The sequence below is a fragment of the Octopus sinensis genome, linkage group LG14 (assembly GCF_006345805.1).
Source record: "Octopus sinensis linkage group LG14, ASM634580v1, whole genome shotgun sequence".
Classification (NCBI taxonomy): Eukaryota; Metazoa; Mollusca; class Cephalopoda; order Octopoda; family Octopodidae; genus Octopus; species Octopus sinensis.
Window position 1 is genome coordinate 36,718,884 of NC_043010.1, and position 13,235 is coordinate 36,732,118.

The window sequence follows — 13,235 nt, forward strand, 5'->3', positions numbered from 1 at the left end:
GTCTACCATGCCGTAAAATACATTATGGCAGACGAAGTGTACTCTATGTTAAAGATGAAATATAACCCTATACGAACTTTAAAATTTTGGACCAGAAATGGTCGTACCTCCATCTTAACACTTTAATTCCGAAAGAAAACTGGATATATTTCCACCATGGCACTCTGAACTTGTGACATTGACAAAAGAAAGAAAAAAAAACAAGAAAAAAAACTAAGGAATTTTGCAAGAAAATCATAATCAATAGAAATAACCTCAATACATGTGTGGTACGCCTTTTATTAATCCTGGTTAGACGTTGCCAGCAATATTTTTATTTCAGAACTAGTGACAAATGACTCTAAATGTTACAAGCAATCCTGTTTGGTGCCCGATCACTTGTCACATGCGCGCGCGTATTATATATGTCATATGAGTTATATGAGTTGATTTATAGTACTGGTTTTGTGGCAGGGAGGCTCGTTTATAGCTACCAAAGCTATAGCAGTACAAGGAGATGCAAAGAGATACGATACACATTTATATAATGGGGCTTCTTTCAGTTTCCGTCGACCAAATCCACTCAGAAGGCTTTGGTCGGCCCAAACCTATGGAAGACAATTATTCAAGAGTACCATGCAGTGGAACTGAACATGAAACCAGGTAGTTTGGAAGCAAACTTCTTACTCACATATCATCATCGTCGTTTTAACGTGCACTTTTCCATGCGTATATGAGTCAGGCATAGATTGTTTGGGAGCATTTTCTACAGCCGGGTGGCCTTCCGGTCGCTAACCCTCATTCCTCCAAACCCAGATAGGATTCCCATCCCGTAACAATGAAAACGAAGGACATCACGATGACACTCTTTTACCACTATCACGCGAAGTCAAGTTACAAGACAGTGACACACACACATATTCTGCTTGAACTTTCCAGGCCTCAACATGTACCTCCTTGCGACATATATATATTACGACGAGCTACTTTCAGTTTCTGTCGACCAAATCCACATGCTAGGCTTTGGTCAGCCTAAGCAATAGTAGAAGATACTTGCCTGAGGTGCCACGCAGTGGGACAGAACCTGTAACCATGCGGTTGGGAAGCAAACTCCAAACCATACAGCCGCACCAGGCCCCCTATACAATACACAAACTGGGTTGGAACAAAAGTTTATACCGGTTTTCAGATTGTGGTGTTTAAACACAGAATTTTGTTTCTCACGCAACAGAAGCATATAACATTTTTCTTTTTTCTGAATGGGAACGGTTCAACATGTCTTTCTATGTAATTACTATGTGGATAGTTTATTTCTACTGCTTTTTTTTATTTCTAAAGTGAAAATGGAGGAAAATGGGATACATTTTCATTATTTGAAGCTTGTATGTTTTGAGAAGGGAAGAAGAAAAAAAAAAAAAAATCGCTGTACAAAGCGCAAAAAAAGATTGTACAATTTATGGGGATGGCGTCATAGCTGAGAGGACTGTTCGTAAGTGATTCGCTAGGATTAGGTGTGAAAATGTTGATCTGAGGTCTAAACTTGATGATGACCAAACAGAAATACTAATCAGAAATGATACAGATGACACGACACAAAACATTGTAGAGATACTCACCATACCTCGTAAGCGTTATAAGGAATCTAAAACACTTGAATATGTGAATTGTTATAATGTCTAGATGTCTCAGAATGTAACGGGAAGAAAAATTATAGACTGCATTTCAATTTGCAGTTCTCTCTCTAAATGCAACAGAAACGATGCATTTTTGGAACAGAACAATCGTATGGAACAAAAAGGTTCTGGACAAGACAAAATTAATCAATTAACCACATTTAATTACTCCAAAAGTACATCACAAAGTGATACTCTGCATTTAGTGGGATTGGAAGAGCATTGTCTATTGCGAGCACCTTCTACAGAATTGGACGTTGAATTCAATTATTGCGTCCAATTAGACCGATTAAAGGAGATAATCGATGAAAAACATTCAGAATTGGTAAATCCTCCTTCAAGATAACGCTAGACTACACCTTTCCTTGCAGACCCGACAGAAGTTGGTCCATCTTAGCTGAGATGTCCTACCGCACCCAACCTGACCGTGCACCTTCGGATTACAGTTTCTTTCGATTCTTACAAAATTATTTTAAAGGAAAGAACTTCGTTTCTTTGGAAAACTGTAAAAACTACCAAGACATATTCATGATGACCCTAAGAAGATACAAAGTTCTGGGAGGATGGAATCATGAAGCTGCCTCGAAGACGGCGAAAGGTAGAGGGGCAAACTGGGACAAATGTGGCTGAACAAAAAGAAGGCATAAATATCGAAATACTGTTTTCTAGTTTTACTTAATAAACAGTATAAACTTTTGTTCCAACACAATGTGCGTTTGTGCTTGCGTGTGTGTGTGTGTGTGTGTGTGTGTAGCCATGCTTTTAGGTACCCTAAGTCAGTATGAGAACTAGATATAGTAATCAAAAAGAATCATAATAAAATATTTTGTAGGTTGGATTTGAGCCTAAGACCACTAAATAACCAAAATACTGGCATTCAAGATAACCTGCATCTCAATTGGAAACTGGGATTTAGGAAAGGTAAAATGCAGAGGAAGTAAGTGCAAAGCGAAATCAAAAGTTACCAACTAAATATACACTACTTTCAAATCTGTCCCTATCTCAACCGTCTGTCGCTTTCCCTTAAACCCACCCAACCTTTGTCGATTTTCTACCCCTGTTCTTTCTCTGTCCACCGTCATGTACCTTGAATGTTACACCCCGACATCTCATCACGGCCAACATTTCTTTTTCTGACGGGAGTAGACATCCCTGTCCCTCGTATTTTAACTACTCTATGCCTAGCACGAAGAACCTCTCTCAATACTACACACCAACTCTGTTAAGGGGTTTCGTCTTGTGAGTTAGTTGCTAACTTCTTTAGTGTTTGTGTCATGAAATTAAATTTTTTTAAAAAGCACCTAGTACAGTGTGTAAAATGTGTGGCCGTTAGGAAGTATATCCACCCATACAAAATATAGGATAAAAATTCCTTCCGGAAACATAATATACTAATGGGACCAGTTCCTCGATTTCTGAGGCGTATATTTTTCCCTTCCCCAAGATGGGACGCAAGTCCATAACAAGAGTACTTATTTTTACCAGTTGAATGCACCGCAGCAACATGAAATAAAGTGTTTTGCTGCAGAACACAACGCATCACCATGTCCAGGAATCGAGATCAACATCCTACGATCAGGAGCCTGACACCTGTAACCACTAAGCCATGCACCTTCTCTCTTAGACTGCATCAGAAAAGTCAGATCCAGTCGAATGATCCAATGCATGCCAGCATGGAAAACGGACGTTAAATGGCGATGACGATGATAGAATTTCTAGAAATAAAGTTAAATAGTATGCCTGTGAGTCTTGAATTAAGAATGGTAGTTGTAACCATTCGTGTATATTTGATCTTGTTTTGTAGTCTTCATCCCTATACGTTCTTCTCTGCCAATGTAGATATAATTACAAAATTGATTTTTTAGAAAAAATTTTCACAGAAAAAAAAAAGAGCCTACAGCCAAAATTTTCATGAGCTGCATTAGAAAAATGGAAAGTTGTTTCATGAGGTGATGCCCCAGCATGGCCTTAATCAATGATGCTCAGATGAAGTTAAAGAACATGTTGAAAAGACGATCACAAATTATCTCCCTTGTCTCTAGAAGTCAAAAGTCATTTCGGCAACGTTATAATGTGAACACTGCCATTGTTTCTTCGATTATTGTTATTGTTATTGTGATAAAATCTCATACTGGAACAAGGTCATAAGCCACTGTACTGAAGTAGTGCTTTATTGGTATAGAATTTATTTACTATTACAACGATGGCAGCCAAAGATGAGCCTGGAAAACAAAGAAAAAGTTTTTTCATTTCTTTCAAAATCTCACTAATGACTTCTAATGTAGCCACACAATAAAACACTTTTAGTTGGAACCAACTGGTTAAATCAATCATTTATAGTTAAACAGGTGTCACTTTATCTGACCAAAGAGGGTAAAACGCAATGTCGATGACACGGAGGTTTGGGACTCAGAAAAACAACGGGAGGTAACCAAACAGGAGCCAGAATGATGTCGATGTTAACGATAATCATTTTGGAACACGAGAAAACGAATAATATCGAAGATAGGCTTAACTGAACCTCAACACATGACTGGTACTTATTTCATCAATCCTAGAAAAATGAAATACAAAAACCAATTGTAATTAAGTTCTAAGGACCACAGATTAAAGAAAATGAACAGAACCAACATCCATCGACAAGGTTGCCAAAGCAACGAAAAATTTGGAAGAAAAATATAATGAGTGGAAATCGAACCAGTGAGTGTGTTAGATAATAAGGCATTAAGACAGTATGACTCTCCCCAGACACGACAAAAAACAGAAGAATTTTACCAGTTCTATCATACTAGTGAATGCAATTGATAGAGGCACTAGGCTCTATCATTTCAACCCCAGTAAATGACTGGTATTTTATCAGTCATAGGAATGTGGTCATGAATAAGTATTGTAAAAGCATTCTGCCCAAAACCAAAAATGCCTTTTATGCAATAACGGCTTCATATTTTGGTACAAGGCCAGCAATTTTGAGGGTGGGGCTAAAGTGATTACATCAACCCCATTGTGCAACAGGTACTTATTTTATCGACCCTGGAAGGATGAAAGGCAAAGTCAACCCTGGCGGAATTTGAACTCAGAATGTAAAATAGATGAAATCGCGCTAAGATTTTCACTGTCTCACGTTTCAGTCATTTGACTGTGGCCATGCTGGAGCACCACCTTTAGTCGAGCAAATCGACCCCAAGACTTATTCTTTCTAAGCCTAGTACTTATTCTATCAGTCTCTTTTGCCGAACCGCTAAGTTACAGGGACATAAACATACCAGGATCGGTTGTCAAGTGATGTGGGAGGGAAAAACACAGACACACAAACATATATATATATAGACACATATGTACAATGGGCTTCATTCAGTTTCTGTCTACCAAATCCACTCACAAGGCTTTGGTCAGTCTGAGGCTGTTGGAGAAGACACTTGCACAAATTTGAACCTGGAACCATGTGGTTGGTAAGCAAGCTACTTACCACGCCTATATGCCTTTTATGTAATAATAATAATTTCAAATTTTAGCACAAGGCCAACAATTTCGGGGGAGAAAGTCATTTTCACCATCAAACCCAGTTCACAAATGGTATTTAGTTCCTCAACCCCCAAGAGGATGAAAGGCAAAGTCGACCTCAGGAGAATTTGAACTCAGAATGTGAAGCTAGACAAAAATCTGCTAAGAATTTTGCCCAGAGTGCTAACACTTTCGCCATCTCACCACTTTACTACTACTACCAATAGTAAAGATAATGATTTCAAATTTTTGGCACAAAGCCAGCAATTCTGGGAGGGAAGCAGTAAGTCAATTACACGGATCCCAGAGCTCAACTGGTTCTTTTTTTTTTTTCACTGACCTTCAAACGGATTAAAAGGCAAAGTCGACTGCAGTGAAATTTGAATTCAGGATATGAACTGAGAGAAATGCTATTGAGTGTTTTGTCTGGTTCGCTAAAAATTCTACAAGTTTGCCATCAACCCCACTTAAAAAACAAACATTAATAATAATAATAATAATAGTAGTAGTTTCAAATTTTGACACAAGGGCAGCAATTTATTTGTGTGTGTGTGGGGGGGGGAATAAGTCGATTACATCAATCCCCAGTATCTCACTAGTATTTAATTTATCCACCTCGAGAGGATGAAAGGTGAAGTCGATCTTGGCAGAATTTGAACTCAGAACGTAGTGGCAGGCGAAATACTGCTAAACGTTTCATCCAGTGTGCTAACAATTCTGCTAGCTCACTGCCCTATTCATCATCACCGTTTAATGTCTTGTTTTCCATGCTGGCATGGGTTGGACGGTTTGACTGGGGACTGGTGAGCCAGATGGCTGCACCAGGCTCCAGTCTGATCTAGCTGAGTTTCTACAGCTGGATGCCCTTCTTCATGCCAACCACTTCGAGAGTGTAGTGGGTCCTTTTACGTGCCATCGGCATGAGGGCTAGTCAGGTGGTACAGGCAACGGCCACACTCAAATGGCGTTTTTACATGTCACCTGCACAGGGGCCAGTCCAGTGGCACTGTCAACACACTCGCTCGAATGTTGTTTTTCACGTACTACCGACACTGGTAATGATCACACTCAAATGGTACTTTTTATGTGCCACCGGCATGGGGGCCAGTCAGCGGCCCTGGCAACAATAATAGTGGTTTTAAAATTTGGCACAGGCCCAGCAGTTTTTGAGGGGAAGTGGAAATCTATTAGATTGGCTGCAATGGGCTTTATTTTATTGACCTGGGAAGAATGAAGGGAAAAGTCAACCTGAACAGAATTTGAACTTAGATCATGAAGCTGCATGAAATGCTAAGCAGCATTTCATCCAGCATGCTGACAATTCTACCAGCCGGCCACCCTTAATAATAATAATAATAATAATAATAATAATAATCCTTTCTACTATATGCACAAGAGTTCAAATTAGAGGGGAGGGGGATGGTCAATCACAATGACCCCAAAACTTGACTGGTACTTGATTTATTAACCTCGAAAGGATGCAAGACAAAGTCAACTTCGGTGGAATTTGAACTCAGAAAATAGTGATGGGCAAAATACTGCTAAGCATTTCGTCCAACATGCTAACAGTTCTGCCAGCTTGTTAACTTCTTAATAATAGTAATTATTATCCTTTCTACTATAGAGGCACAAGGCCTGAAATTATGGGGGACACAATAAGTCAATTACATCAACCCCAGTGTTCAACTGGTACTTAATTTATCGACCCCGAAAGGATGAAAGGCAAAGTCAACTTCAGCAGAAATTGAACTCAGAACACAGTGACAGGCAAAATACCACTAATCATTTCGTCCAGCATGCTAATGATTCTGCTAGCTCACGGCCTTCTTAATAATAGAGATAATTATTATTATTTCTACTCTAGGCACAAGGCCTTGAAAATATTGGGGGTAAGAGGGCTAGTCGATTACATTGACCCCAGTGTGTAACTGGTACTTATTTCATCGACCCCGAAAGATTCGATTGATAACAGCAGAATCTGAACGCAAGCATAATGACATGAAATCTTGCTCAGCATTTTGCCTAGCATGCTAACCATTCTACTAGCTACCACCCTTAATAATAATAATAATGGTTTCACATTTTGGTACAAGGCCAGCAGTTTCAAGGAGAGGGCTACTTGATTACAATGACATCTGTGCACTGCCTTCGGTACATGAACAGGTGCTTTATTTTACTGACCTCAGAAAGAAAAATAGCAAAGATGGTTTTGGTAGGATTTGAATTCAGAATGAAAGGCGATGCAACAAATGCTGCAGAGTAGTTTTTCTGTTGCTCTAAAGATTATGTCAATCAACCATGCTCCTATACTACTGCTAATAATAATAATAATAATCCTTTCTACTATAGGCACAAGGCCTGAAATTTTAATTGGGTGACTGTCATTTATCGCTTCCAGTGAATCAACAGAGATTTATATATATATATATATATATATATATGTTTCTTTACTACCCACAAGGGCTAAACATAGAGAGGACAAACAAGGACAGACAAATGGATTAAATTGATTATATCGACCCCAGTGCGTAACTGGTACTTATTTAATCGACCCCAAAAGGATGAAAGGCAAAGTCGACCTCGGGGGAATTTGAACTCAGAATGTAACGGCAGACGAAATACTGCTAAGCATTTCGCCCGGCGTGCTAACGTTTCTGCCAGCTCGCCATATATATATATATATATATATGTGTGTGTGTGTGTGTGTGTCTTTATACATATAGATGTATATAATAATCAGCATATACATGAGAAAAATTGTCAAAGTCCACTATTTCAAAGACTGGTAATGAAACTAAGGTACAATAGGTGAGAGTATTCTTGAAATACATCAAAATGGAAGAATACAAACTCTGAAATTAGAAAAAAAAGCATACACAAGAGCAAACAAGAAAACAATAAAGGTAGTACAAATGCCAGTTTTTGGTGTCCAAAGAAATATTGGAGGGGAAAAAAAAGGAGTAAAAAAAATATTCATCAATACTGTGTAATAAGGTATATCAGCCTCTTAAAATGTGTGTATGCATGTATATACATACATATGCTCACACATGCATATACCAATATATATGCATATAAAAGTACACATGGATATGTATCTATACACATACATGGAAACCTTGTATAAACTGCATATATTTATATATACATTTATAAATATAGATATATACCTGTATGTGTGTGTGTATGTGTATATATATATATATATATATATATATACATATACATACACGCACACACGTATATATATGAATACACATGCATATGTGTGTACACATACAAATATGTCTCTACATATCGTTGCTATTATGTTAAACTGTCGTATGTCCAAATGTGTTTTTTTTTTTTTTTAAACATTCATTTTTGCTACAATAGCTGGTTCTTTTGGTCAAACTATCATTATCTCCAGCTACTTCAGATTCCAAGATATCAAAAATTGTCTTAGTACAAAGGTTTTGCTATGGAACAATGAAACTACTTCTCCGTATGTATGTATTTATATATATATATATATATATATATATATAAAAGCTCCTTGACATATCATTCTACAAAACATATATTGAAGGATTTTGTTTTTGCATTGATACAGGCATGTAAGTAATTTATTTATTACTAAATATAATAATATAAATTATTTACATGTCTTTAAGTTACAAAACAATTTGTTGCGATATTAGAAATTTGTTATTGTTAAATAAAATTTAATTTGTCATTTATGACTTTATAATTAATAGTGACACAAACAGTATTAATTAATACCAAAAAGTAATATTTATCGTCCACTAAAAGTGGGGGTTCTGTTAGAACACACAGTACTATGCATATATGCATGACTAGTACATATGAGAAGTTCTCTCATGGTAAATAACACAGTATTCCATGTTCTAACACAACCTTCATTTTTACTGGAAGATGAAAAATACCATATACTGGATGTGTAGTTTAACACCTGGAGCTGCAGTAGACATTCCAAGAAATTATCACATGTAGACAACAAATGCTAAGAAACACAGATAATCAGACAATATTTTGTTACCGCCAGCTGTTTTGCATTGTTGTATCAAGTGATTTCACCATACTATGTATCATCAGAAGTAGTCAGCCAAACTACATGAGATGATCTCTTAGGACATTTACCACAGTCCAAGTTAGGGTTAGATGTGCTAATTAATATTCATTACAAAAACTGCTTTATCGCTCATAACAAATACACACTTGCACATAGATGTGAGTTTTAGCAGAAGACATTTGCGTAAAGTACCACAGTGAGGCAGAACCCAAAACCATGACATCAGGAAGCAAAACTCTTAAATATACAACTAAGTCTGCACTTTTCTATATACACAGAAAAACATTACCATCATCATTATCATCATCAAATAACTGTTTTTCTGATTAGGCAGAGGACTATGTCATGCTCCAATTTTTCCAATGGCTCAATATCCCATCTAATGCCAACCACTTAGAGCATACTGCATGCTTTTTCATGTCCCCAGTACTACTGAGGTAGCCACATTTCTCATACGGCTACAGAATCCCCTTTCAACTGACTTGAAGTAGTTGAGATGGAGCTGGAAAGAAAAGTAAAGGTGGTGGAGATGAAGTGTCAGACATGCCTTTGATGTACAAGAATGTGAATAGAGGGTGGGAATAGAAGATCTTTCAGTGTGTGCAAGAATATGGAGTAAGTGATGAAGAGAATGCACAAGAGTGTAATAGTAGTAGTAGCTGATGGTAGTTATGTGTTGAGTGGAAAGTGATAAGACCGAGTTATGGGGTGTCAAGAGAGAGTGATTTGGGAGTCAGGAGGAGATAACTGGCAGCACAGATACAGTGGCCAATGGAAAATGTCAGTGGAGAGGAAATGCGTGTAAATACATATGGTATTTATATAGACATGTGTACATACCTGTGTGTGAAAGAGCCTATATACATGTGTACATGTGCAAATCTTTACAATTATATATGTACACTACATAAATACATATTTAAGCCTAAGTACACAAGTGTATATAATTGTGTGTGTGTGCACGTGAGTATATAAATATACACACACACAGGGTGCTCAGGTTAAATTTGATGATTTTTTTAGATCTCCTTTTCTCAGAATAGCCCAGAGCACTAGGGAGCATAAAGATCAAGTTGTATTTGAAAACTGTTAGCTAACATGGAGGACAGGAACCCATCTGAATGTTGGAATTCATTTAAGGACTACAGGACAAACTGATGGGAGATCTGAGCAAGGGAATCCAGGCTTTGGTAAGAGAGCTGGGTGTTGGATTCACCACCATGAAGATGGCCCTGTATGAGGATCTTTGCTATCACTCATACAGGAGGTGCAAGGGACAAATTCTGACAGCAAAGGCCAAGGAGAATTGCTACAGCATCTGGTTGAGCCACAGATGATTTGGTTCTTCTCAGATGAATAGAACTGTCAGGATTAGTTGTACAACAACCAGAACAACAGGTGGCTAGCCTACAGTCCATGTGATGTCCCACATGTGATGAACACCAAAGATTCAGCACTTTGCCATACTCTAGAGAAAGGAAGTGCCTATAGAATTTCTGCGACTCCAACAGTCCAAATTTCTGGCCTCCTAATTCACCCAATAGTAATCCCATGTGTTACTAGGTGTGGGGTACAATTCACAAAGACACAAACAGCTCAGCCTGGAAAAATCAAGGCCAAGATCAAATAGGTATTCAAAGATCTTCCCAGGGACAGGTTCTGGAGTCATGTTGAGGACATGGTGGAAGTTGATGGGGGCTACTTTCAGTAAACTATTATCATAGTCCCCTCTATGCTTAGCCCCTTGTGGGCAATAACGAAATAGTAAACTATTATCACCCAACCATGATCTTGATCTTTTTTCATTTCCTAAAATACTTTTATTTTTAGATAGGACACAGTTTCCTTTCCCTTTCATGCCAACTGTCATATTTAGCACAAACACCTTGTATATACTTCAATATATATATATATATATATATATATATATATATATGCATGTCCTTTCGTATTGATGTATATTCAATCAAAATTTAGCCTTGACCTGTTGGTATATTTTGACCAATCACACAATTTAAATCTCCAAAATTTCATTGATAAATAGTGATCAGCTGTGTGTATGAGTTTGTGTATATCCTCTTTTGTATGTGAGAGGAAGACATATGGACATATACATATTGTATATATTATATTTTGGTAGAAAAAGAGAAAGGAAGATGTACATATGTATTTTATATATTTGGGAGTGTACGTGTGGTGCATGTACATGCAAACAGATGCATACTATTGAAGTTTAAGAAGTCTGCTTCCAAACCACATAGCCTCAGGTTCATCTAGGAAAGTGATAAGACCGAGTTATGGGGTGTCAAGAGAGAGTGATGTGGGAGTCAGGAGGAGATAACTGGCAGCACAGATACAGTGGCCAATGGAAAATGTCAGTGGAGAGGAAATGCATGTAAATACATATGGTATTTATATAGACATGTGTACATACCTGTGTGTGAATGAGCCTATATACATGTGTACAAGTGCAAATCTTTACAATTATATATGTACACTACATAATTATATATGTACACTACATAAATACAGATCTTTATGTACACTACATAAATACATATCTTCATCTAGGGCAAGTGTGTTCTACAATAACCCCAGTCCCTGCAAAACCTTGTGAGTGAATTTGACAGAGATAAATTTTTTTTAAAAGCCTGTGTGTTAGAGTATGTCTATGCCTCTTTGTCTTAACATTGCATAATTGTTATGAATGATTGTTTTTCATTTATGATATTCTTCAAAAACGTCAGGGCATAAGGAGAGTATTAACCTGCTTACAGACTGGTAACAGTTGACTGCAGGGAGGGCATCAAGAAAAACCACCTGACTCATGCAAGTATAGAAAAGTAGATGTTAAAACAATGATGTGTGTGTGTGTGTGTGTGTGTGGAGGGCAGTCTCAGTGTATGCTTGTGCAAAAAGTGGTGGTGTCATATAAATGGTACTGGTGATGGTGCCATGTGAAAAGTACCCAGTACAATCTGTAAAGTGGTTGGTGTTAGGAAGGGCATCCAACTGGCAAAAAACCAAGCTAAAAGCAGACTATGGAGTCTGGTGTGGCTCCTGGCCTTGCCAGTTATTGTCATGCCACACAATCCATACTAGCATGAAAAACAGACATTAAACAAATGATGATGTTGTGTGAGTATGCACATATACATAGAATATATGCATACATACAGACACACACATACATATGCACATATACCGACACACACATACATATGCACATATACAGACACACACATACATATGCACATATACACATACATACATAATGTGCATGCATACATACGCACATACATATATGACATGTACAAAGCAGTCACACATCGACATGGGAGCATGAGAGTGAGGGTCTATGTGACTATAAATATAATTACCTCTGTCTGGGATTGAAACTCAATCATCAGATTCTCCACAAGCACCAATACATACATTTTTTTATTCATTCAAATTTTGAGGTGGAGAGAAGGGGGTAGGGACAAAATTAACTTTTCAAAAAAACTGGGGGTTTTTTGGGTTTTTTTCCGTCTCACCTGACCACCATGTTAGCTCGGTAAACTGTACACATTGTCATTCGTTCAGCCTGTGACAAAGTTTCATGCACAGAACAAAACAAACAAACAAACAAGAGGGACAGACAGACAGAAAAAACAGATACAGTGGGACTTTGGGTGACTTACCAAAATTTTTCATTTTTATTTGCTTCACACATAGTGGAAATATTTGGGAATATGAGAGAGAGAGAGAGCGAGAGAGAGACACACACACACACACACAAACAAACAGTGAACTAGAGTGAGAGAAGAGACGGATATAAAGACAGAGACTGACTTTGCAACAGGACACTTTATTAAGATCTGTATTCAATAACACATGGTTGGTTTGGGGTTTTGTCTTTTTTTTTTATTATTTTTTCTTTCTTTTTTTTTTTGATGTTTTGAAGTAAAGTGTACTACTACTACAGCTAATCATAGTAATAATAATAATGATAATAATAATAATAATAA

At 37.4% G+C, this 13,235-nt stretch overlaps 1 protein-coding gene across 6 annotated transcripts in view; it reads right to left on the minus strand.

Annotated features, from left to right (window-relative positions):
- Positions 1–261: 261 nt before the first annotated feature.
- LOC115218976 (C-terminal-binding protein 1) overlaps positions 262–13,235 on the minus strand; it is a 221,877-nt gene continuing 208,903 nt past the window's right edge. For all 6 annotated transcript variants that reach the window (XM_029789015.2, XM_029789012.2, XM_036508881.1 and 3 more), the window contains one exon: positions 262–3,874. In XM_029789015.2, coding sequence (XP_029644875.1) covers positions 3,848–3,874 — 27 coding nt within the window. In that variant the 3' untranslated portion in view covers positions 262–3,847. The remainder of the gene's footprint in view (positions 3,875–13,235) is intronic.